Below are 25799 nucleotides of genomic sequence, written 5' to 3'. Positions count from 1 at the left end.
CCCAAACTTCTGTGCACCCGAGGGTGTCTCTGTCCGTCTCTCAGCTGGTCTCTTCCCCACCTTCATTGCTGGGTAGATGAGGCAGCGGCCGCAGGCAGTGCAGAGGCTTATGAGGAGGCTGGGGCAGGACAATGAGCAGCGATTTACCTTTGTTCTCTCATTCTTTGCCCTAGAAAAAGAAAGCGGCTCCAGGGGTCTTCTGCACAATGCATCCCATTTCTGTGTGATAAATTACCTGTTGGAGAGGTGGACTTCCCGCAGGTTTTGTACTTGCCAACCCTCCTTATTTAGAAGCGTTGTTTTCTCTGCATTAGCTGCTTTCACTGTTTTCTCTGCTTTCTCCTTAAATGGAAGCAGCAGCAGCTCCTGGCTCTGGGCCCGGGATGGTGGGGTGGAGGCAGGGGTGGAGGTGGCCCTTCTGTCCAGGGTTTGCTTCAGCCCTGCTAACAGGCAGATCCTAGCACCTCTTTGTCCTTATGGGACTGACAGCTAAGGCCAACTGCTGGGCCCAGTTTGCGGTCAGCATCCCAGCTTCATTTCCTTCAAGGTGTTTGTGGAGTTCCAGAGTCTGAGAATTTTAGAGCTGGAAACATCAGGATCTTAGATATCACAGGGGGCTTTTTCCTGACAGAAAGTTAGTTTTAAATCCCATGAGCACATCATTTGTGAACTATCACTCGGGCCTTTCCTGCTAGTTATTATTCAGACTGAGTCTGGTAGTCATTTTAATCTTTTCCCTTTAACTTTCAATTTGCTAAAAAATATATTTAGATATATCATTTGGCAAGCTTAAACCAGAGGTGTCCTCCCAGGGCAGTGAAATAGCTTAGACTGCAAATTCTCTCTCCGCTGAGGAAATGTAGTGGATAGTTTATTTGGGGATAAAAATGACTGACAGGGCCCTTGGTCCAGACCCTCCCTTGAGTCTTAGCTTGTGTCTTTGCCCTGAAGTGCCTTTTTTTTTTTTTTTCTTTTTTCTTTCTGAAGTGCCTTTTAATTTTCTGATTCCTTCCATCATCTCAGGGATGTTCTAGAGGTCAATTTCTAAGGGAAGTGGGTGTTTACCCTGTTTATCCGAGTGGGAGGTAGCTGAAGTTCATCTAGGTTGAGCTTAACATTTATTAAACACCCAGCCGCTCTTTATTGATGCGGGGGGAGAAAATCACCCTGAGATTTGCCAACCTGTCAGCCATGCTTTCTGCAGCTCCGCCCCCTTCCCCCCACCCTGCACAAGCTCGCCTTTAATGGGGATCAGATCTGGGTCTCTGGGACTTCAGAAGCAGTCTGGATCAAAGGGGGCTCCAGCTTCTGAGAGTTACTTTTCTTTGTCAAGGCCCTGGTGGAACTTGCTAATTGTTCTTTGATCTGCTTTAAAAGGACATGCCTAAAGCAGTCTGGAAGTATTTTCCCTCCAGGAAGAAGGCGGGAGAGGCTGGCTTTACTTTAGGGAAAACATCTGCAAACATGTAGGTCTTGCGTGGAATTTCCTGGCCCGACTTTGTTCAGAGAGGATCCTGTCGCTGTGTTCATTTCCTTTAATGCTTGAGGGGAGAAGGACCGACCCTGAAGACACTTTCCTGGAGGGCAGTGCTGCTGGGGGAGTGAGGTCATCACTCACAACTTCAGTCTCCAAGGAACTCTGCTCCTGTGGGAGAAGGAAAAGGCTGAAGTGTCCAGAGGGTGTGCGAGAGGCAGCTGCTGGGGGTGGGTGGGCGGTGCCGGGGTCAGGCTGGACCCTTTGGTATTCCAGCCTCAGTGTCTCTTAGAAGGGCTTTGCCTGTGGCCTCAGCTAGGCATCTTCGCTGGCACGTGAAAAACCCAAACTTCAAACTGATTTAAAGAAAAGAGGGAGCGGGGAGAGATAAATTAGGAGTTTGGGATTCACAGTTACACATTACTATATACAAAATAAACAACAAGGACCTACTGTATAGCACAGGGAACTATATTCAATATCTTGTAATAACCTATAAGGGAAAAGAATCTGAAAAAGAATGTATATATATATATGTATATGTATAACTGAATCACTTTGGTGTACACCTGAAACTAACACAACATTGTAAATTAACTATACTTCAACTGAAAAAATAAAGGTCCAGAGCAAAGAAAAAAAAAAAAGAAAGAAAAGAGGGAAAATGTTTCCTATAACTGACAGGTGGTAATTGTCAGGATGGCTTAGAGAAAGGGATCTCCTCCCATTTTGTCCAAAAAACTGGACAAAAACCTGAAAAACCTAAAACATCAGAGTTTGTGGCTTTTAGACTCACCTTCTTTGACCTACAGTAGGTGAGTTCCTCCTGGGGCTGCCCCTCTAACCTCTTGATGCCTCTAAGGGGCTTTCAGCAACTGGGGTTTTGTGCAGCCTCTGGTGCTGCCTGCAGGGACCAGGCTGGGAGGTGAGGAGACCGAGGGGAGGGAGGGGCGGTCCTCTGGGCCCTGGTCCTTGTTTGGCCGATGAACTGACCTTCGGCAGCTCAGCCTGTGTCTCGGGCCCTAATGGGGGTGTCATGGGAGGCGAGCCTGCTCCTGGGAAAACTCCCCGGTGTTTTGGCACCTGTAGTGAGTATGTTTAGGTCCCAGGGTCAGGCCTGGAAGAATGACTCAAGGCCAAGGGAGAAGTAAGGAGCGGGAGGAGTATGGTCGTGTGTGGCTGGATGCTTCCATCAGTGTTTGCCCTGGAGTCTTGCTGCGGATGGTTCTGGGCGCTACACGGAGCTGGGGTCCGTGGGAAGGAGTGCCAGGTGAGAATGGCGAGGTGGACTCTGGTGGGACTGGTGCTCAAGGTGCTGCCTGTGAGACTTCAGAATGGAGAGGTGTTCGTTCTCGTGTCCCTCATGCCCAAGTGTTCTAGTAACAGATGATGGAAGAGCGCTGTGGACCACACACCATGAACGCTGGCCCGCTCCGGGGCGTGGCTCTTACCACCCACCCGACTGCACAGAACTGGCACTGCCCCCAGCCTTCAAGGCCACCTCGGGATTTAGTCACGGCCCCGAGGTCACTAGCCACCTGCTCCCAGAGACAGGACAGTAGGAGGGGGCTGTGCTGGCGGAACTCTCCCCCCTGCCTTTCTCTGTCTCTGTCTCTCTGTCTCTCTCTCCTGTCTGCCCGCTCTGTGTGAGTCTGTCCCTGTCGCCTGGTCCTGCCTGTGGATTCAGTGGGTTCTTTCTCCTGACTGCAAGTCCTCCATTTCCTCTCTGTCTTTCTGGCTGGTGAAATGGGTCCATATCTGTGACCTGCATATTTTACATGGACCAGAGGGTCAGGTGACATTGACACTGGGGGGTGGGGGGGAGGGGGTGCTGATGTAGTGAACCAGCCGCTCCCAAGATAAAGAGGGGTGAGGGTGCCCAGAACAGCGCTAAGCAGCCCATCTCCACTGTCAAGAACAGTGCAAAGTTAATAAATGCCACCTTAAAAAACAATTAGTGGACCACCGCACACAATGCAGACCTGTCCTAGGTTCCTGGGCACGAGGCATTGCCGGCTCAGTCTGTGCCCTCAGGACCGTCAGCTTTCAGAGCCTCAGTGATGACATCCATGAAGTGGGGTTAACACCCCATCCCCCTCCTCGTTGCAGAAGAATTCTGCACCTGAGAGAATATATGTAAAGAAATGATATATGACATAATGATGGATACATGTCATTATACATTTGTCCAAACCCAGAGAATGTAAAACACCAAGAGTGAACGGTAATGTAGACTATGGATTTGGAGTGATTATGATGTGTCAATTTTATGTTGATCAATTGTAGCAAATGTCCCACTCTAGTTGAGGATATTAGTAATAGGAGAGTCTATACATGCGTGGAGGCAGGGAATAGTAAGCATATGAAAAATCTCTGTCTTTTCCTCAGTTGTACTGTGAACCTTAAACTGCTCTTAAAAAGTAATGTCTTAATAAAAAAAAACCCAGTATAAACAAAACAAACAAACAAAAAACAACAACAAAACAACAACAAAAAAGAAATGGTATATGAAATGTTTCTGGGTTTTTTTGTTTGAATATAGCATAATTCCTATGTAATCTACTGAAGAAAACCCTGCAATGCCAATACGTTGTGTAGTAGGCTACATTAATATCACTCGTCTGAACTGTTTATAACAACAAGAAAACCCCTTAGTGCTTGTGAAGGTGGAAAAGAACATGCTAAACCTCAGAACCAGCCTGCTGGGAAGGGGGTGCTTTAATACTGCTTTTCAGTTCTCTAAGCTCGCTCTCTTAGGTTTACATATTATATTTCCCAATCTGTGCTCAAAATATATACTATGACATGGCATGACATGACATGATATTTGTAATTTCCTGGATACTGATTTTCTCCCACTTCTCCAAGTGTGACCACCCCTTCTAAAAGTCAGGGTTTAGATGCCTCTGGTGGTGGGTGGAAGGGACCAGAGGTGTGGGGGTGATTGGGTACAGGCTTGCCAGGAGATGATATGGATTGCCCAAATCTCAGGGGCCCTGGGAAATATCTTCCCCATACCCAGATGTAACCTTTTATTGGTAAAAAATTTAATTGGGGATGAAAATCCGTGACATTGGAGCAGTCAAGTTGTAAGATAGAAGGGAACAAAGTAATAGATTGATGGCTACACATGAAGAATTGGGGGCCAAGGTGATGCAGCGGCCACACTCGGCCTGCAGGGAGCCCACATCTGCTGGGGAGGCCGATGCCACACCCCCAAGCCGTGCACATGGGTATCCTAGGCACTGGGCTGGAGACCTCAGTGTGCAGGGGGAGTGGGGAAATGACCGAGCAGCATTCCGTGTCTTTGCGAGGTCCCCAAGCTGCACGTTTACAGTGTGTCCACATGTCAGGAAGTGAGTCTGCATCTTCTCTCGTCTGGGACCTGGAAAAAATCTAAGGCGGAGAGCACTGGATATACTGTGGTAAGATGGGTGAGCTCACCTCTGGGCATCCCGCAGACAAGCATCTATTAAGGGCTCAGAATCAAGTGTTTGTGCCCGTGGAGTCCCTTGTTCTGAGTGACACATACCCTCCCCTTCCCGCTCTCCTTCCGGCTCATTCTGAGGCATTGCTTCCAAGGCCTGGGGTAAAAATAGTGTCTAAGGGAGAAATTGAGGGTTTGTGGGGCCTCCGTCTTGAAGTGGTGCTTAGGAAGTGTCTGATTTTTTTTCCATATCTGAGTACTTTTGCATTCTTTGGCGGAGATGCTTTTTTTCCATCCCTGATGTCTTTGTTGTAAGATTTCTATTTACTTGAGTTTAGAGGCTGTGGAATGAGGATTTGGTTGATGGGTTTTCCTCCAGGAGTCTGATCTCGAGCTGGCCAGTTCTCTCAGTGGTCATGATGATCGTTACCTGAACCAAGCGAATGAGACCCTCTGGTGTCGGTTTTTGAAGGAGGTGCCGGGTGGAATGTCCAGAGTCAGAGCTTTTCCATCTTAATTTTGGGCAAAATGTACCATATTCTCCATTCATGCTTCCCCCGGTTTTGTGAGCAAAGACTTAGGTGAAATTCCTGATTTTTTCCTTTTCTTATCTCTTATGCTTAATCCATTCACATGTCCTGTGACAAATAAAGAAAAGAAGAGATAAGCCCCTAATTATTTAATTCATCTTACATTAAGGTTTTCAGCTGAAACCATGACTTTTTTTAAAAATAATTAATTAATTAATTTATTTATTTATTTTTGGCTGTGTTGGGTCTTCGTTTCTGTGCAAGGGCTTTCTCCAGTTGCGGCGAGCGGGGGGCCGCTCTTCATCGCGGTGCGCGGACCTCTCACTGTCGCGGCCTCTCTTGTGGCAGAGCACAGGCTCCAGACGCGCAGGCTCAGTAGCTGTGGCTCACGGGCCCAGTTGCTCTGCGGCATGTGGGATCTTCCCAGACCAGGGCTCGAACCCGTGTCCCCTGCATTGGCAGGCAGACTCTCAACCACTGCGCCACCAGGGAAGCCCCGAAGCATGACTTTTAAATAGCAGGAACCTTGAGATAATGGAGAACTTTGAGCCTTTGATGCAAGAGATTTGAGAAACAAAGCACAAAGCTGGCCTTTAACATCTTGCCCTAAAATAAGCGAGGCTGGAGGCTGGAGCATGCTTATAAGTAACTGGGCTTGAAGGCAAGATGAATAGAAATAGCCAGGTGACTATGGTCAGATTTGTACCATGTTCTGTTCCTTTTATCATAAAATTGAGTTGTTTGTTGTCAAGAAGGTCAGCTCTGAGAGTCTGTTTTAACCCAGTTGGCTTATTGTCACAAACCCCTTAACCTTGAGACAGTTTGTCTGTTTGATGTGGGAAATTTACCTGTTCGTTGGAGCTTTGTTATACATGATTGAAATATGAGGTTACTTATCAGCTTTGTCATATTTAAGCCAGTGATGATGACTCCGATATTTTTGTTATTATTAAATCAGCTGGTGTAAAAGATGATTCAGAGTCTCTTGGAGTCGAGAAAAACTATTTTTTTCCTTGTATCAATTATAGTGCAAGTAAAAATAAATGCTTATATTTAGCCGAAACTTTTTGAAAGCGCTCTTGGAATCTCAGTACCACCGCTGACAGCTGGCTCCTTAACTTCTCACATGTTAACACAAACCTGGCCGCTTCTCACCACCTTGGTCCATGCCCCTCTGCTAGTCTGAGCCTCATCTTCTCCCTTCTGGATTCTCCTGTCTCCTTGCTGATCTGATCATCTCCTCCCCGCCCCCCCCCCCCACAACTCCTGCCCCTGCTGCTGTTCTCTGAGCAGCCAGAAAGACCTTTTAAAAACGTAGATCAGGGCGAGCCCTTGTCCCGAGTAGAACCCTCCACTGGTGTTCCAGCTCCTCAAGGCAGCTTTCTCCTCCTGCCCACTGTGCTCTCAAGATCTGGGGGCCTTACACCCATTCCTTGCACTTGGCAAGCTCCTTCTCACCTCAGGGTGCTTCCTCTTGTGCTTCTCTCTGCCTGGAACCTTCTTTCCCCAGCTCCGTGATGACTGTCTCCTTCCTCCTTCTTCAAGTCTGTCTCTGAGAAACCTTCCTTCTAGGGAACGCAAGAGAGAGAAACTCCAAGTGCAGCCCAGAGCCTGGAACAAACTGCGTCAGCACTTCTGTTTTGTTGATTATAGTTTCTCTCCGAGTGGCTGTGAATTAATTCAGTAAATAGTCGAGTGAAGTTTCTTGCTTAATTTTACAATTCCTCGCCCACAGCCCTTTTAGCAGTATGTGTTTGGGGGCGGGGGTTGGTGTTAAGTGTGTGGGAAGAACAAGAAAATCACACTCTTTTCTCATCGCTCTGTAAAAATCTCAGGAATCATTGGCACAGCTGTCCCCTGACTACAGGGGGCTTTAAAGAAAAGATGACTACGCTTAGTGTTTCTCTGATTATGTTTAGGTGATGGATACAATAATCTTGGTTGTAGAATTTTAACACTTGAAGGACTGGAGAGAGTAAATGCCTTCGAACTGCCTGGCCTTGTACACGGCATTTTCCAGGTATAAACTCACTTCTCAAAGTAACCCCATATGGCTGGTGGTACCACCACCTGTTACTCGCTACTATGCACACTGCATAGACGGGGAAACTGCGGCCCAGGGATGTTACAGAAACTGTCCCAAGTGGCTCACCTCACAGGTGGCAGAGCAGGACTTTTAGAACCAGATCTGTTGATCTCATTTTTTATATTTGGTGAATGTTGTGCTCTGTTCATCTACAAAATGATCAGAATCATAAATTCCTATCTTATACACAAAGAAAGTGCTTTCACTTAGATTTTATCAGTTCAGAATTTTTAATAAGTAGGTCAAAGGCTGGGTTGATGTCGCTGCATCTTGTATGAGAGAGGGCGTGATAACACACTGAGGCAGGCGGTGCCTTCAGGGAAAAGCATGCTTTCAAGGTGTTGAACAATACTTATTCTCTGCAACTGGCATCCTGTTTACAAGATGGTCTTCTCCTTTTTATCATGTAAAGAGATGGGAAAGAAAGGAACAAAAGATTGGCATCCTCCTCCTTCTTTATTATACAGAAGCGCTGTTTGCAGACAGTGGTAGAAAATGAGCTTTTCAAACTTTCTAAATGTCAGACTTTTTTTTACAAAAGTATTCTGGCCACCCCATCCCAAGTTCAGGTTTGTACATCTTGTTTCTGTGTGCAGCATCGCGATGGAGGCTCATTGAGACCCACAGTGGACCGCAGGTTGTCATTCACTTAGCAGAGCTGGGAAAGAGATTTTCTGGAGAATTCATCTTTCTCATTAGCGCAGAGAGGCTGTGGGACATATTGGTTCAGATAAGTGAAATATAGCAAAAACTAAACCCACTCTGGAGGCATGTTCTCAGTTGTCAAAGCCTCAGGGTCTCCAGTTGCCTCGCTCAAGGTCACTGTTCTCTTCCCCAGGAGGGTGTTTTTTCTGAACTGAACTTGGGTCCGCTCGCCTGCTTTGCAACGAAGTCAATCTACTGACACTGGATTGCGGTAAAAGAAAGTACAGCATTTATTTGCAGCATGCCAGGCAAGGAGAATGGTCAACTCATGCTCAAAAGACCTGAACTCCTCAAAGGTTTGCAGGGAAGGATTTATTTTTTTTTTTTTTAAAGGAAGGTACTTTTTCTTTTTTTAAAATTTATTTATTTTTGGCTGCGTTGGGTCTTCATTGCTGCGCATGGGCTTTCTCTAGTTGAGGCAAGTGGGAGCTACTCTTCGTTTCGGTGCATGGGCTTCTCATGCGGTGGCTTCTCTTGTTGCGGAGCACAGGCCCTAGGTGCACGGGCTTCAGTAGTTGTGGCACGCAGGCTCAGTAGTTGTGGCTCGCTGGCTCTAGAGCGCAGGCTCAGCAGTTGTGCTGCACGGGCTTAGTTGCTCCACAGCATGTGGAATCTTCCCGGACCAGGGATCAAACCCGTGTCCCCTGCATTGGCAGGCAGTTTCTTAACCACTGCACCACCAGGGAAGTCCGGGAAGGATTTTTAAAGGCAACATTTGGAGTGAGGGCTGCAGGGTGGATAACTTTCTTCTGATTGGCTGGTGGTGAGGTGACAGGGTGACGTTTAGGGAATCTCAATCATCAACCTTCTGGTTCTAACCAGTCTGGGGTCTGCGTGCTTGTGGTCAGCGTGTGGTCACCATCCTCCACCCGGGAGGGTCTTGGTTCCTGGAAAACATGTGTCCAATTGTACTGTATATATTGATACCTTCAGGAGGAGCTAGGACTCTATTTTATCACTGAACTATTGTTTCTTGACTGCTTTTCCTTTGTTTCTGCATTCCCTCACTTCCTAATTAGTAACTGCTTGAGTCTGCTCTTTGGAACTCAGGGAAGGCCGAGGAGACAAAAACCTTTTTCTACAAACAATCTGCAGGTTCCTGCTCCGTTAATAATCCCAGCTGCTTGGGTCTCACAAGGAACTCGCCATGCTTTCTGGGATGCTCAGGTTTTAACAAGCTGGTTGAAATCTACATGTAAGGTGTATATGTATTTGTTAAGGACAATGACTTCTCAGCATGACTCAGTAATGTATTTATACTGAGTGAAACATTACAAGGGGTGAATATAGGGATGTTAATGCCTGATGCAGTAAGAGCCCTCAAGTCCTTTCTCCAATGGCTATTATTAACAATAATTTGCAGAGCCTTAAAGGACCACTTTAAAGGTAAGATTATAAATGAAGAATTTTATAAAGTCAAAATTCATGAGCTTTAATTATTGATGGAAAGTGCAGGAATCAAATTAGCAGGGCAGCCTCCACTGTTCCTTTTCTCGTTTTGACTAGAGAGGGGGATGGCGGGGGAGATAGAGAGGTAAGGGAGGGGACACACATACACGCGCGCACACACACGCACGCACGCACACACAGGAGGGGAGGGAGGCAAATAGAGATGGAGACACAGAGAGATAGACACACAGAGAGAGACGGACACTCAGGTGAGGACACTTTGGATCTAAAGAACTTGGGAACCAGGAATCTAAAGCCAGAGCCGCCCTTGCTCTCTGCTAAGAGGAAATCCTGTGGCCTCCTGAAAGAGTCTGTCCTGGGATGTCAGCACTTCAGTCTCCCTTGGCTCTGTGATGATAGTACCCTTTGCCCAGGATGTGATTGATGAGGGTAACAGACTTCAGGGGCTGACCTGACCCCCAGCAGAGGCCACTTTCTTGACCCCAGAGGTCTGGGTGGCCCATGACCTCCCCTCATCATTCCCTGTAGGTTCCAAGAACCTCAAGCCACTGTAGTCGGGATGCCAGGGCCAGGGTGCCTAGACATCCACTGGTTGAATGAGGGAGGGGGTTAAGGTATGGCCATAAGGAAAGGGAGAGGGAGTGAGGAGGGCAGGAGACCCAGGCTGGCCTGGCTGGATGCCCCCCATCGGGCAGTCATGGACCCAGATGCAGAAACTCCGTTTGATCTGTTGCCTTGGAGGTGAGGATGCTCAGGGAAACTGACAGCACCCAAATGTACCAGAGACTGATTTGCAAATGAGGAGTCTAGCCTGTCAATGTCCAGGAGCCTCTAGGACGTGGAGGACGGTACTTGGGTTAGGATGAGAGACGGAAGACACGTGCTCTGGTATTGTCTCCGAGCCCTCGGCAAGTCGCTGAGCCACTTGGCTCTGGGTCTCCTCCTGGGGACCCAGGAGGACGCAAGCTTCTCGAGATGGGGAGCTGATCTGTCTGACTCAGATGCCCAGGTGCCCAGCACCTGACAGGTCCTGCTGAAATTGTCATGGAGTGAAATCCACGTGCCTCCCTTGTTGTGAGGATCACGTGAGAGGCTGGATGAGGGAACTCTGAGGTATGAATTGTAAAATGTTGGCCCCTGGTTGGGGCACCCCCATCCTGGTACCCAGGTGCCTGCCTGGAAAACCACCTTGAAATCAGAAGAACGCTCGTTGAGTGTGGAAGGTGAGCCTTGGATGCAGGATGGATGCTTCTTGCACGCTGTAGCAGCACCTGAAGGCTGGCCCCGCTGCACCCCTGTGGGTAGAGCCTGGAGGGGGCTGGCCCACGTGGGTGTGTCTGCCCTGAACTGTGCAGAGGGGATTGGCTGTATTCTAGCTGCCACTCCGCTTTCTCCAAACTCCTTGTCGGCATCTTCTCTTATATTGTGTCACTCTGGACATCCCAGCTAATCAGGTCCCAGCTGTGTTCAATTCCTTGTGTTCTGGACCGTCTCTACATAAGTATATATGTGTATGTAAATATACATGTGTTTATGTGTATTTGTTTACGTTTATATATAATTATTGTACCCCAAATAAGCTCATACTATATTCCTTAATTTGCTTGGGTATTTTTATAAATTTATTTATTTTATTTATTTATTTTTGGCTGCGTTGGGTCTTCATTGCTGCGCGCGGGCCCTCTCTATTTGTGGCGAGCGGGGGCTACTCTTTGTTGCAGCACGCAGACTTTCCATTGCGGTGGCTTCTCTTGTTGCGGAGCACGGGCTCCAGGCGCTCGAGCTTCAGTAGTTGTGGCACGTGGGCTCAGCGGTTGTGGCTCACGGGCTCTAGAGCGTAGGCTCAGTAGTTATGGCGCATGGGCTTAGTTGCTCCGCGGCATGTGGGATCTTCCCGGACCAGGGCTCGAACCCGTGTCCCCTGCACTGGCAGGCGGATTCTTAGCCACCTCGCCACCAGGGAAGTCCCTAATTTGCTGTTTTTCTACTTACCACTTAGCTTGGAACTCTCCTGACTGTACTTGCAAACCCACCCACCCTCATTAACAGTATGCGGTTCTGAGGGAGGGTCTGTTACTTGCCAGGTGCTAGAAAAAGCCCTAGTGGTTGGCCAAACATTACTGCTCTTTTTGAGTTTTTGCATCCTCTTCTATTGTTTTTCTGTCTCTTTTACCACTTAGTCTTTATAGGTGCTATTTATCTGCCTATCTTTTTTTTGCTAGCATCCATAAATATCTTATTTCCAGTTAGATTTTTAAGAATCTGAGTTGAAAGATTCCAATATAAGTTACTCAAGCAAGGCGTTAGGCTACAAAGATGAGATTTCAGGGGTATCAGTGCATGAAAGCCAGGGCATAAAAGGGCCATCTGGGTCCCTTCTTTCTTTATTTCTCCTGAGACTTGATTCAGTCTGGCCTTTCTCCAGGAAGGCATAACACGATGCAGTTACAAATCTGTGGAATCATGAGCCCGGAGCCCATTCAGCGTTGATTCTTCACTGCCTGCAGTGAGGCCCGCAGCCAGTAGAGTCAGTTCTCTTTTGTGAAGTTCCCAGTGTCACTGCAGTTAAGTCAATTTCAGAACTTACTGTGTGTGTGTGTGTGTGTGTGTGTGTGGCGGGGGTGTTCATCAGGCACACGCGTACACACTCACACGTGTGTAGTGCCACACCGAGCCCTCACCCCTGTCCCTGGCAAACGTGGGTTGTGTGCACCTTGAGGGAAGGATGAAGGCCAGCTCAGTGCGACTCTTGAGAGTGTCCACATTCTCCTGAATGCACTTGTGTCCACGGACCACCCGGCAAGACAGCCATCCCATGCTGTGTGTGGCCTCCAGATTCTCTTTCATGCCCAACTCAGTAGGCATGACCAAATAAAATAGAAGACTTAACTTGCTAGCAAATCACATTCCCCCAAATTTCTAATGCTTAGAAGCCAAGGGCAGAATTGGAGCTGCAATAATAAGGGGGAAGCATTATCCTTACAGTAATTATGCCCACTTCCTGGACAAACAATCCAAGGGCCTGGGAGGTCGAGTGACTTGCCTAAGGTCACACAGTTACAGTGAGTGACATAGTTATAGTGTCGTGAGAGCTGATGGACTGCATACCATCCATTCCAACTTCTGATTTCTTTGGGGGACATTCTGTCTCCCCCATTCCATTGGGTCTGGATGGGTTGCTTATTTATTAGGGTTCCCTACCCTCTTCTAGCTAAATGATGGGCATACGACCCAAGGTGGGCCAACTGGACGCTCCTCCCTGTCTCTTCAAATCTGACTCCTCAGCCACCGTAGCATTTCTATATAAATTCCATTTTTTAGTTATTGAGTCGGTTCCTGTTTCTTGCAACTATAGTCAATTTACAACTGGCCATCACCAGGTCTGCGGGACTCCTCTATCTATGTATACTCTTTCCCTTTGTGATTGCATTTCTCTTGCTGGGGCAGCAGCCTAACCCAGAGGCGGCCAGTGTGTTGATGGCCAGTGCCCTTTGAACCCTGCTGACATCTCAACGTAGCCACCAAGTGAAAGCTACTTGAATCTGAAAATGGACCTGGCGTATAGCCCGACAGACGCTGGGTGCCAAGAATCTTGGGATACGTGTGTTAGCATCTATGTTGATTTTCCCTAGAGTGTCAGGCTGAAAATCCTAGCTGCCCGGCTTGCCAGAGCTGGCTCTGTGTTCATGAGAGACAGCACCTGACCGTGGGCCCCTCAGTCACCTGACAGTCCAAGAAGCATCTCAGCCTTTGGTTGTGTTGAAATCACGTTCTCCCTTTACCTATATATTGCGGAGCGATGTTGCCGAGCAAATCCCTTTTCTATATCCAGGATGGGCAAATTAAAGTGAAGGACCCTTTTCAGTCAGCCCGAAAAAATGACCAGTCCGGCCAAGTTGTTTTAGGCAGGAGGGAAGCGTGTGTGTGAGTGTTTGGGGCAGAGACAGCTTTTCTTGACAAGGCTCTCACAGCAGAATGTTCTGATGAATAGAATTCAGTGCACATCAGTTTCAAAGATATCTGCTCACTCACCAATCCATCAAACTCTTACGTGAGCTGCAGAGATGAACGAGACGGTCTGATCTGTCGAGAGCTCAGGTTTGTTCCCGGAAGGTCTCCCTCTGTCTTCGGGCGGGCAGGTGGTCTTCTGACCTGGAGGATTCAAGCCCTCCTCCCTGAGTCGGGGCTTTGGGCCAGCGCTCTGCCTTTCCCTTGGTTTGTCTTCAAGGAGGGGGTGGGTAGGAGGAGAAGGGGCTTACTTCTCGCTCAGGTGGTCCCTCCACGAGGAGCTCAGAGGCTGGGCCTCGTGTCCTGGGAAGCCCCACACCTCTCAAGTGCCTGCACTGTGTCCTTTCACTCTTGGTAGGTGGTGATAAGCACCAATGTCCCCCGGATCACTTTCACAGTGGGAACTGTAAACTGGAATTCTGAGGAATTGATCTGGAAATTGATACGCATGTGGAAACGTCCCCTCCACTTTAGCAACGCTTAAGCACAAAGTGTGTCTTGATAATCAGGTAACCTGTAAGTATAGGTAACTTTAGATCTCCAGGGTGGGAGGGACAGTATATTTAGAAAAAAAAAGCTGTTATTTGGAGGCAGTGTTTCATGCAGGCAAGCCCAGTTCTACAGAACGTCTGCCACGAATGGGCTGGTGGCCTTGGGAATCACTTTAGCTCTTCAGGCCTCAGTTTCCTCACCTGTTTAAAAAGATGTGATAAGAGTGTTGGAGCAGGAAGGAGTCTCTAAATTTCCTACCACCTTCAAAGTTGTAAGATTCTGTGGTCTCTAAAATGTATTCTCCCAAGCCCTTGAATTAGCTCTAGTAAAACTTAAGCAAAATGTAACCATTTAATGATATGCTGGAAAACTGCATTTATAGTTCTTCTCTATTAAAAGGTTCTGATGTTTTATTTATAGATACACATTCACACATGTATTTGTATATATATGTATGTATGTGTATATATTATAATATGTTAATTATGTTATACTAACTACTTATATATTATACTAATATTATGCTATACTTTATTATACTATGTTATATTATTATTATATTATGTGAGTGCTGATCTTATACTGCTTTGTTGTTGTAGTTTATAGAAGTAAAACACAAACATATTTAAACCAAATCCAAAATATAGGTTAATAGGCCTCAGGGTTCTACATTCTGCCGGCTGTCTTGCTTTGGGGACAGTTGCCATAAAATACTGTTTTGACACAATGTGCCATCTATAGAGGGACCGTATTCGTTGTTGTGCAGAGGAGAAGTTTCCAAGCTGTGCTCGGTGGGCTTTAGCACCCTATAGAGATTCTCCAAAATCTGAGAAAAGTATTTGAAAAGATATTTTAAAACTTTACCAGCACGCTGAGGAGCTTGGTAGACTTCAGGTTTCAGCAGCCAGCACAGTCTGTCCACACGTGGTTACACATTTCCATCTTTCTTTCTCTGTACACACACACACTGTGTGGTGTTGGATGCCACCAGCATATGGCCTTGTGCTGATAGATTAATTTGGTTTTGCCCGGTTAGGTAGCTCTCCTGTCTTGTCTGCCTTATTAAAGAATGTTCCATGGTCACAGGACAAGCTGTTAAAAACAGGTGTTGTTTGTGGTTAACTCATCGGTATGTATCGGGACTTTTCTTTTTTCTTTTCTTTTTTTTTTGGCTGCACTGTGCAGCTTGCAGGATCCTAGTTCCCCGACCAGGGCTCGCACCCGGGCCCACTGCAGTGGAAGCACAGAGTCCTAACCACGGGACCTCCAGGGAAGTCCCTGGGACTTTTCTTAATAATGTGCAGCCAGGAGAGGAATCAACAGATCTAATGCTGCAGTTGGCATCCCCGACCCTCAGTGTCAAATTTTCAAGTTCATCAAAATAGCTTAATTGTTCTCAATAATAGACTTTATAATAAGAATATATTATACCTTGAGCTTACAGAATAAGTGAAATACTACTTTATGCATAGGAATTTCATGTAAGATTCATTTGGAAATATAGTTCTGTTGCTAAAAAGGTTTGGAAGCCACTGAGGTAGTAAGACAGCACAGATTTTAGAGGCAGACAGTTCTAGATTTGAGCCCTGCTTTCCCTAGCTTACTAACTGGATGGCCTCGAGCAAAGTAATTTGCCTCTCTAAACCATAGCTGTGTCTTCTGTAAAATGGGCCTGCTCTCCAGCAGCAGGATGTTTTTGTAGATTATAGAGAAATGTACAAATGGCCTAGTCCAGTGCCTGACACATAACAAAGAGTTCAGCATATGATAGCTATTAGACCGCTCTTCATGCTAGGAATTAAAGTCATTATAGTTCATGCCTGGCCATTAAGAGGTATGTCTTTACACTATGGAAGTGCATATACCTTATCGTATTTGCATGTATTTACATATTTCCTTATATGGAGAACCTAGGTATGCATATCCTGGTGAGTATATTTCCCTACAATTCAGAGTCGTTTTAGCAAACTGTAATGGCACATTTCTCTTTCTAATACAGCTTCTTGGCAAATTAAATTAGTTACTTTTTCATTTTAAAAGTGTGGAGCCTTTGCAGAATAATTTCCTGTACTTTAGGTTCTTTTGGTAGGAAAAAATAATCAAGTAGCCGATGGGAACTGCTTTTATGCATTGGGACTCTGAAATGCTGCTTTATTTTTATGTCCAGGCTCCGTGGGGGGACTGCAGAAATCCCTGCTCTTGGGAATGTTTTTGAGCCCCCTGAGAAACTGAATAGGGAGAAAAGAGCTAACTTAAAAAGCTGCTATCCGCCTCCTCTAATTAGCTTGCTCTTCGCTCCTGGGAGAGGGAGTGAAAATATGAAAACAATGCAGGAAGTGCTGGAAGTGAATGGCATTCTAGGGGTCCGTGGTAGCCTCTGATGCTTTGATGCAGAAAAGTTCACAGTAAACAAGGCAAGGAACCACACAGGGGCTTGGTGTACCCTTGCCCTTCCCACACACTGTGTCCCGCACAGGGCCGTGGGGAACGGTGGTCCCTTCCGAGCAGGTGTGCCAGCTGGGCAGCTGCAAGCAGGGGAGACCTCATTGGAATTCAGCAGCTTGCATCCACAAACGTCCGGCCCTCCCCGTCGCTTGCTTGTGCTCTTGGGAAAGATCAGGGGCCCTTTGTGCTCTAAAGCCACACATCGCCAGGGTCCGGGGATGCAGAAGCCATGGGAAGAGCACAGAGTCTCTCCCTCAGTATCTCTGCTGGAGTCTGGGGAAGCTCTCCCAACATTTGTGGCTGGCCGTGCAGCTAACTTTTTCGTGACATCTTAAAGAGATTCGGATCCCAGAGATACCAGCAAAGGAATTAGGGGTGGGAATTTGGGCGACAGAAGCTGTTCTTCAGCGGAGATGGCTTTTGCCTCCTGGTGGACATGGCCCCCGGTGGAATGGGCCCGGTGGATGTGGACAACGGTGACCGGCAGTGGGGACTCCAGTCTGCAGGTCCTTCAAGGAAACTCAGGAAAGAGGCAAGTTGTCTCCGTGTATCTCTTCAACGTTGTCGCTGACCTGTGAGAAGCTGGGGGCCGGGGCGACACCCAGGGCCCACCAGGCAGATCCAAACTCCTCTTTTGCTTTGATGCTCGGTTGCATAACTTCCTTGTGTTTTTCATACCGGTAAACAGATTCTGCAAAACTTCAGGCACCTAGATCTGTTGTTGTGGATCTTAAATTTCCCCCCTAGACAAAAGCTAAGTCTGTTAATATTAATGTGTGTTTGTAAAAGCCAGCATGGCCTCTGTCGTGTTTGCATGAATTCAGTCTTTCCTAATGAAATTTGATAGTATGCAGGCTTCGGCTCATTGGATCCCATCAAAAGCAGCTCTGATGTTTCTGTTCCTCTCTTTGTCCCTGGAGGGCTGTGTGGCAGGTTGGAGGAACCAGGGTCCTTGAAAGGATGGGGGTGGGGAATCTTTGGCTCTGACAAAGTGAGTCTCTGACAAACAAGTTGTAAAAACATCGATGTAGATTTTCTGAAGGAGAACTCACCAAATGGCCCTTTTTTCCTGTCCTGCCTGACTGTGGAGGGATTGGTTCGTCGTGGTGTTCTCTGCCGGCTGGCAGATGGTCTTTAGAAGATGCTGACTTCTGCAGAGGACACTGGTCCTTTGATAGTCTTGGTGCCCGGCGCTGTGAGCGTTTCACGTTCCATACACACCTGATGCGTCACCCTCTGATTATACATCTTCTGCCAAATCGCCGGCTGGGTCGCTTGTGCCAGCAGCGATCCTAAGTATCCACCCTCTTGATAATTACCTTCCCTGTTGCAAGTAAATAAGTGGCATCTTGGTCTATTTAAAGGATCCCGGGACGGGAATCAGCCCAGGTGATGCTGCAGCTTCTTGCACGCTGGCATCCTCAGTGTGGTGGGGCTGGGGCCGTGGACCCCTGTGCCTCCTGAGCACGTGAGGAGCTGCCCTCCAGCCTGAGGACACGTGCCTGGCTCAGTGACTTGGGGGTGCCTCATCCTTTCTGGCTTGAAATTGAGTCCTCGGGGGAAGCAGGGTGATGGAGCCAGGACTGCCTCCTCTGGATTTTCTCGAGCCCAGGATAAGGCTTTAGCTTGGTGAGTGGCATCCCCCTTGTTCCCGAGTGGAGGGCGTCCTCTGGGTGGAGTTTCGGTTCATCTCTCTGGCTGAAGAACCTTCCTTGAGAGGAGACTTCGCTGCAGACCAGCGAGGACCATTTTCACACTCTTGGGATCAACAGGGGTCTGTGCTTTGTGTTTTAGTCTGACACGTCCTCCACCTGACCTGCCAGCCCTCATTCATTCATTTATTCACTTAACGGATGTTTATTCACCGCCTTCTGGTTTAGGCTGGGGATGCAGTGATAAACAAAAGAACACAAAACAAAACAAAACAGGCTGCCCTCTTGGCCTTTCAGCTCAATAGAAGGGAAAGATCATTAACATGATTAGAAAGTGACTAAATCTATAATAACAAGTTGTGTGCTACGAAAGAAAGGCAGCGGGAGAGAATGACGGGGTGAGGGGGAGAGAGACCTAATGAGATTTTGTCTTGTGGAGTGAGGGTCCTATGGGTATGTTGGAACCACAGCATCACAGAGTGTCCCTGGGAATGCTTCCATATCATTTTGACTGAATTGTTGCCAAAATAACGCGAGCCAAAGTTGATCAAAAGATTCCACTGTTTGTATTTGCCACTAAGGTCAGCAGTATGTATCTCGTGTAGAGCTGAGTTCAAAGACTCTGTCATTTGGGCACAAAGCTGGTGATAATGAGATTCACTCCTGGGAATCACGCTGAGAAATGACTTTGCTCACGGCTGGCCTCGGACTGTTTAATTGGGCAGTGAGACTGGTTGCACCGGTCCTGGGAGGGGTCATTAGGCCGCGCACTGCTCCCCAGCACTGGCTCCTCGGAGCCAACGCAGCCCCGGCCACTGTCTAACCTGTGCTCCTCCCCCTCTCTCTCCATCAGGAGTTCTGACTCTGAAGAAGCATTTGAGACCCCGGAGTCAACGACCCCCGTCAAAGCTCCACCAGCCCCACCTCCGCCACCCTCTGAAGTCGTTCCAGAACCCGAGGTCAGCGCACCGCCTCCCCCAGAAGAAGCAGGTAACCAAGCATCAGGCGGCCCTGGGGGAGGCCTGGGGGCAGCCCTGTGGCTGAGCCCCAGGAAGACTCACAGCGGCTCCTCAGGGGACCCGGCTGGAGGAGGGCACACACCCCAGGGGGCTGGAGCTCCTTAAATTGTCACCAGCCTCTGGGGCCTCTCAGCTCCGGGCTTGGTTTGATGTGGTGTAAACTAAGGGTGCGGAGATACAGTGGGTTATTTTGTGTCTGCTTTGCAGAAGTTTAGGGGAGGCCTCTGGGGAAACCATGCATTTAACTCTGGGTGCCTTTCAGCTGACGTCCAGAACTGGGTTTGTGCGGGTCAGTGGGTCTTGGAATTCTCTGGTGCAATCTTAGATTCTAATATTTGGCCCCTTGCTCCCATAAGAGTACTGGTTCTGGATCACCCATGTGAACCTGCATTTTTATTAAAAACGTAGCCCCTGTGGGCTTGGGGATGATACTTAGTAAATGGGCGAGAAGAGAAAATGATGGGTGGCTGAATCTGTGCAGGGATGACTCCTTTATTCCTCATGAACTTCAAATTATCCAGATTTCTTATCACTTTCCCACACCCCCTAGTGTGACTTAGAACAAAGACCTTTATGTACCTTTCAGATGTGGTGATTACTGGGGGTGGGAGGATGGGGAAGGATAGGACAGATCTCCTGTCCCAGCCTCCAGCCTGCCCAGCTGGCTGGAGTCCTCTGTGTGCTTCCTTAAGTTACACCAGCAGGGGTGGGACCGCCTCAAGCATTAAAGTTTAACATGAGGCCTGGAAGGAGATGGGGATTGCTAGGAATGGCCTCACAAGCTGGTCAGGGGGCCAGATGGTCTCAGAAATGGCCGTACAGGCCAATCAGGGGGCCAGGTAGTATCGTCTTCAGAGCCAGACAGCCTCAGCTGGACCCTGAACTTCAGAGGGCCCCATTCTGGCCTTCCTGGGGCCACAGCCCTCGCAGTGAGATAAGTCTGCAGAGCCAAACTCCTCCTGGACCGTGTTCTGGGTACCTGGGAGCAGCCACTTCCTGGGCCCGCCCCGTCCCCATCTCCTGGCCCATCTTCCCAAGGCTGACTGTGCCCACGTTTGCACCCTTCAGCCAAGGAGATACCAAGGATGGGGCTGCGACTTACAGGTGGGTTGTCCACACACCTGTGCTCGAGGCTGCCCCTGGTGAGGGATGGAGGTTGGGGAGAGAAGGAGCAGGCCAGGGGCCCGGCCTCCGTTTGTACTCTCGCCCTGGCCAGGAGCCAGGTGAACTGCAAAATAAAAAACCATTTTGACCTTAATGTTGGTTTTAGAAAGAAATGGATGTGATTCTTTCTACCCGCTTTGGCTTCAAGCTGGCCGTAGTTTTAGGGCAGACACTCCTGGAGCTTTGTTCCTAAGCAAATGTGCTCCATGGTGCTGGGGGGAGAGGAGAGATACCTTTGCTGGTGTCTGATAAATGCAGTTTTCGTATCCTCCCCTTTTGACAGCTTATCAGTTAGTAGTACCTGATGCTGCAAAGTTCGTTTAGGCACTGAGCTCTGAGAGGGTACTTATTGGAATTTGTTTGATTTCAAGGTGGGGAGGAAGCAGGAAGGGCTGCTTACCTTTCTCAGGGAGTCGTTTGCACCCCGACTTTCTTTCTTTCATATAATAAAGAACATAAAAATTCCATTTCCTATAATATTGTAAAAAATTCACCCCAAGGTTTTAATGGAAAGTGGCTGAATGACAAACACATTTTAATCCTTAGGTCAAATGTGCAATTAAGAATAAATTATCCTTTCTTATGGGTATAATAAGTTCATGCCTATACATGTGTGGGATACCTTAGGAAAGATGTCAGAAGAAGAATGAAGGCCGAGGACAGTGCGTGGTCCACCCCCAAGCACCATGCAGGGTCCAGAGGACGGTCATTGCTGTGGGCATGTGTGCGTCCTGTGGGATTTCCAGTCACAGATCGCTTCTGGGGTTGGTTTGCCACCTCTGTTCTTTTCTTCAGCCTGTCTTTGTTCCTTCTGCCTGACTTCTCTTTCAACAAAGCAAAGAACAATCTCCATTCTTAAACACACACCCACACGCATGCACAACACTCACCTCTTGCTTAGATGGCAATTTTTGAAAGAATGAACACTATGGAGGATTAAGAGAGAACCCCTAATGGAAGGGGTTGGATCCGTGAATTGCCATGAGTCACAGCCCCATGGAACTTTTGATTACACTGGTTGGAGTCTGACTTTATGCTTCTCCTCCTTGGAAAACTACAGTGAGGCTAAATGTATGCGGATTATACAATAAGGACGCTTACGGTCGGGATTGTGTCTGCCTAAAGCCCCCCTGTCTTGGGCTGTAAAAAGATCCATCTGATTTGTTGCACTCATTAGAAAAGTCTGCTGGTCCCTTCTGTGGACAGCATGGGACAGTACAGATGAAAGAGGCACTGTGCTTGCTTGTGGAGGTGGCTAGAGGAGAAGAAAGCTTCCTTCTGGGAACCGAGGGAGAGAGAGGGCAAGAGAGGAAAATCTACCGTTTGGTTTGCCTCTGCAAAGTGCCTGGGATGTTGCTAAAGGTGCCAAAAGAACCACATGAAATAATAGACGAGACCTTTGGCTGTGAATAAAGACATGATTTTTCCTCCTGGAAACTTTATTTTACAAAATAATCTGTCACCTTACCTTGGGTCCTGCCAGCATGATTGTGCTGCACGGGACAGGATAATGGGCGAGATGTGGCTGGACGCCATGTGTCTGCCGCTCGTCTGGGCCGTGCCGTGGTGTGGCTTACCTGAGCCCAGTTTTCTTTTTCTTTTTCTTTTTTTTTTTTTAATAACTGACCTAAGATTTTTTTAAATGATTATATGATTTTACTAGTTATTAGGTAAATATACATTCCAGAGGCTCTTAGCATTTACCATTGATGAACATAGTCTAACTAGGGATGGTCACTCAAGCCTTTATGGCTTTTATTTCAATGGCTTTATAATTCTTGCATAGTTGGTTAAAACTGATGGTTTAGCTCATGATACAAAAACATGTAATTGCCTATGTGAATTAGTCATTAAATCTTATTTTCAGCGAGGACATGATTTTACCTTAGGTTGCTACGTTATAGACAGATTAACTAAAAAATAAAAGTGAAATTAACCTCTTTCATTGAAAAGAAACGGGAGAAAATTAATTTGAAAAGTTACATGCACCCCATTGTTCATAGCAGCACAATTTACAGTAGCCAAGACATGGAAGCAAACCAAGTGTCCATCAACAGATGAATGGACAAAGAAGATGCAGTGCATATACACAGTGGAATACCACGCAGCCATTAAAAAAGAATGAAATAATGCCATTTGCAGCAACATAGACGCACCCAGAGACCATCATATTAAGTGAAGTAAGCCAGACAGAGAAAGACAAACATCATATAATATCACTCATATGTGGAATCCAAAAAAAATGATGCAAATGAACTTATTTACAAAACAGAAATAGACCCACAGACATAAGAAACAAACCTACGGTTACCAGAGGGGATAGCGGGGGAGTGGGAGGTAAATTAGGAGTTTGGGATTAACATAAACACACTACTGAGTGCAAAATAGTTAAACAAGGACCTACTGTAGAGCACAGGAAACTATTTTCAGTGCCTTGCAATAACCTATAATGGAAAAGAATCTGAAAAAGAAAAAAAAAAAAAAAAAAAATATATATATATATAAAACTGAATCACTTTCTGAGCCCCGTTTTCTTATCTGTAAAATGAAGCAGGTGACCCGTGAGTCCTCTGAGATCCTTCCCACTCCGACTTTTCATGGTTCTGTGACCAGGACGCGTGGCTGCTCTACAGTGGCTGCATTATTAGAACTCAAAACTGGCCACTGAAGGACATAACTAAACGTCACATCATTAAATAATAGCTCCATTTAGCGTCTGCCATGTGCCAGGCCTGTGCCAGGTTCTTAGCAAGTTTCATCCCGTCTCAGGCAAGGGAAGGAACCCCAGTGCTCACGGCATCCCTGTACCGGGCATCTCATCACCTGCTTGCCAGTGAGATGTGGGGCTTCTGGACCTTGCCCTTGGTCTCAAAACAAGTGAGGGGCTGTGGGATCAGAATCCCCGCTTCTCGACTCCCTTCCGTTTGGAAATCAGGTTGCTCTCTGTGCAGGCGAGATGAGCCGGTGCCTCCGAGGCAGAGGGTAGGCCACGTGGGTGCCAGGTGGGTGACGAGTAGATGGTCAGTGAGGGAAGCCCGTCTGTGAGACCAGGGGTGGGTTTCCATCCTACAGGTGCCCTCCCCCTGGAGACGTGGTTCCCCATGGGGGGAGCGCTGTTTGCTCATTCTCGCTGGGAAGATGCCCAGCACGGGGAAGGCCGGTGTGGGGGGCCTTGAAGGTGACCGGAGCCGCCCGTGCCCTGCTTGACCTTGACCTTTCCTCACTGCTCCGCGGGAAGGGTGGCCTCGTTGAGGCTCCATTTGTGCTCCACATGGCCGTGTGCAGACTGCTGTCTGCAGATTGACCCAGAAGGAAGCTTACTGCACCCAGGGGCTTCTGTTTGCACCTCTCAGGACTCAGTCTCCATACATACTGTCACTTGCTTTCATCTCCCCTGAGGTTGCAGTGCAGGGTGCCCCCCACAGAGAGACAGGAAGCCTCCTGGTATCAGGCGAGGCATCTGAGAGCCCGGCCAGGCGAGGGCCCTTCCCGTCCTGGGGCAGGGGCACAGGGAGTGGGGTCACGGTGGCGTGTGTAAGAGTTGGGGCCCACGGCTGCTGTTTCCTGGCACTGCTGTACCCGGGACTAGGTGCTTACGTGCTCCTCCCGTTTCGTCCTCACAAGAATGCCTGATTTATGGCTGAGGCTCAGAGGAGTTGAATAACCTGCCAGGGGTGGCCCTGGGCACCTTGGGTGGGCACACCAAGAACCTGGCAGGGCCCTGAGCCTCTGGACGCACATTTTCTGCCCTTAATGACCTCGCTGGAGGATCTTGACTGCGCTCAACGTCCAGCTCAGGTGGATCCAACCTGTTTTCACAGAGAATTTCTCCATCTCTAAACAGAGTCACCCTGGTCGATAGTTGTCGTGACCCACAGAGCCTCGAGCAGGGCTGCTGCTCCTCAGCCTCTGGGAACTGAATGCAGGTTTGAGAGCATAGACGTGGGAGAGCAGGGCAGATGTCGAGGAAGCAGCGGGCACAGACCTGCCAGGCGTGGAGGTCCTCGGGACCCAGCAGGGTTTGCGTGAGAGTCCGGAAGCCTGCCGGGTCTGGGAGAGAGGCCGGTTTTCCATGGGCTGCCTGCCTCTCTTGCTGGTCCGTTCTGGGTTTAGTGACCACATCAGAGAGTGGACACACAGGGACCGCATCTGCCTGTCACTTCACCCGCCCTGACGTCTCACACCGCTGAGTCCCCATAAGCAATCAGAACTCACCTCAAAGATCAGTCCAAGCCATCCAGGCTGATCCTCCAAGCCATATCTGTGGCCACATGTGAAAACATTACCCCTGGAGATGTGAGGAACTAGACTGTGTCCTGATAGGAAGCAGGTGACATGAGCTAGCCTGGGCCCGACTTCCCTGCTCTAGGAGCCGCCTGTGGCACCTGTGAAAATGCGCGTTCCGAGCCCTGATCCCAGCCCTGCTGAACTGCTTCGCCAGGGAGGAGCCAGAAGTCGGGGGTTTCAGTGAGCATCTCAGGTGTGTCCTACAATAGGCAAGTTTGGGAAACGTTGGATTCATCACGGACTTGCTCTGAGCTGCCCACAGCTACCGGCAAAATGCCGCATGAGGACTGAGTAAGGCTCCATTTGTCTCTCATTAGCCTACTTAAAACGGAGGCCTTTTCCAGAATAAACATTATTGATTGCAATCGATTATTATTCACAGACTTGGAAGGCTGTAGAGCTAGGCTCCCTGTGCACAGGACCATTTACGCTTGATGTGTTGGATGAAGCCAAGCGTCCGAGTGCGGGGGTGCCTTGTGTTGGCACCTTTAGGCCTCTGGGCCTGTGGGTTCCTGCCCAGGGCGAGCTGGCTGGGGGTGGGGTGGGGGGAGGGAGAGGGGGAAGCACAACACAGCTGGCAGTACGTGCTCCAGTTAGAAACAGTCAGCAAGGCTGAGGGATGTGGCCTTGGAAGACAGTAGTGTGAGAGTTGCGTGACATCGGTTGCCCCTTGTTGGCTTTCTCCCTTTCCTTGGAATTCCCTCTTGTTTCCAAACACATTTCTTTTTTCCTTAGCTCGGGGATTGTATTGCCTAGTATAGTTAGGGACTGCACTGTGTGCCCTCAAGTTCATACGCTGAAGCCCTCACCCCCCAATGTGACTGTATTTGAAGATAGGACCTTTAAGGAGGTGACGAAGGTTAAATGAGGTCGTAAGGCACTAATCTGTTAGGGCTGGCGTCCCTGTAAGAAGAGGAGGAGACGTTAAGGATGAGCTCACACAGAGCAAAGGCCGTGTGAGGACACAGGGAGAAGATGGCCATCAGCAAGTCAAGGAGAAACCAAACCTGTGGACCCCTTGACCTTGGACTTCCAGCCTCCGGAGCTGTGTTGTTTAAGTCCTTTGGTCTGTGGACTTTGTTCTGGTGGCCTGAGCTGAC

General features: G+C 48.3%; 1 protein-coding gene across 19 annotated transcripts in view; it reads left to right on the top strand.

Moving 5' to 3' along the window:
• Nucleotides 1-25799, top strand: part of TACC2 (transforming acidic coiled-coil containing protein 2) — a 205509-nt gene that overhangs the window by 138017 nt on the left and 41693 nt on the right. For all 19 annotated transcript variants that reach the window (XM_059899304.1, XM_059899311.1, XM_059899300.1 and 16 more), the window contains one exon: nucleotides 19083-19219. In XM_059899304.1, coding sequence (XP_059755287.1) covers nucleotides 19083-19219 — 137 coding nt within the window. The remainder of the gene's footprint in view (nucleotides 1-19082; nucleotides 19220-25799) is intronic.

This window comes from Balaenoptera ricei, chromosome 16, assembly GCF_028023285.1.
Source record: "Balaenoptera ricei isolate mBalRic1 chromosome 16, mBalRic1.hap2, whole genome shotgun sequence".
In the NCBI taxonomy this organism is placed as follows: Eukaryota; Metazoa; Chordata; class Mammalia; order Artiodactyla; family Balaenopteridae; genus Balaenoptera; species Balaenoptera ricei.
Note: the sequence above shows the minus strand (reverse complement) of the source record. Positions and strands in the feature narration are given on the sequence as shown.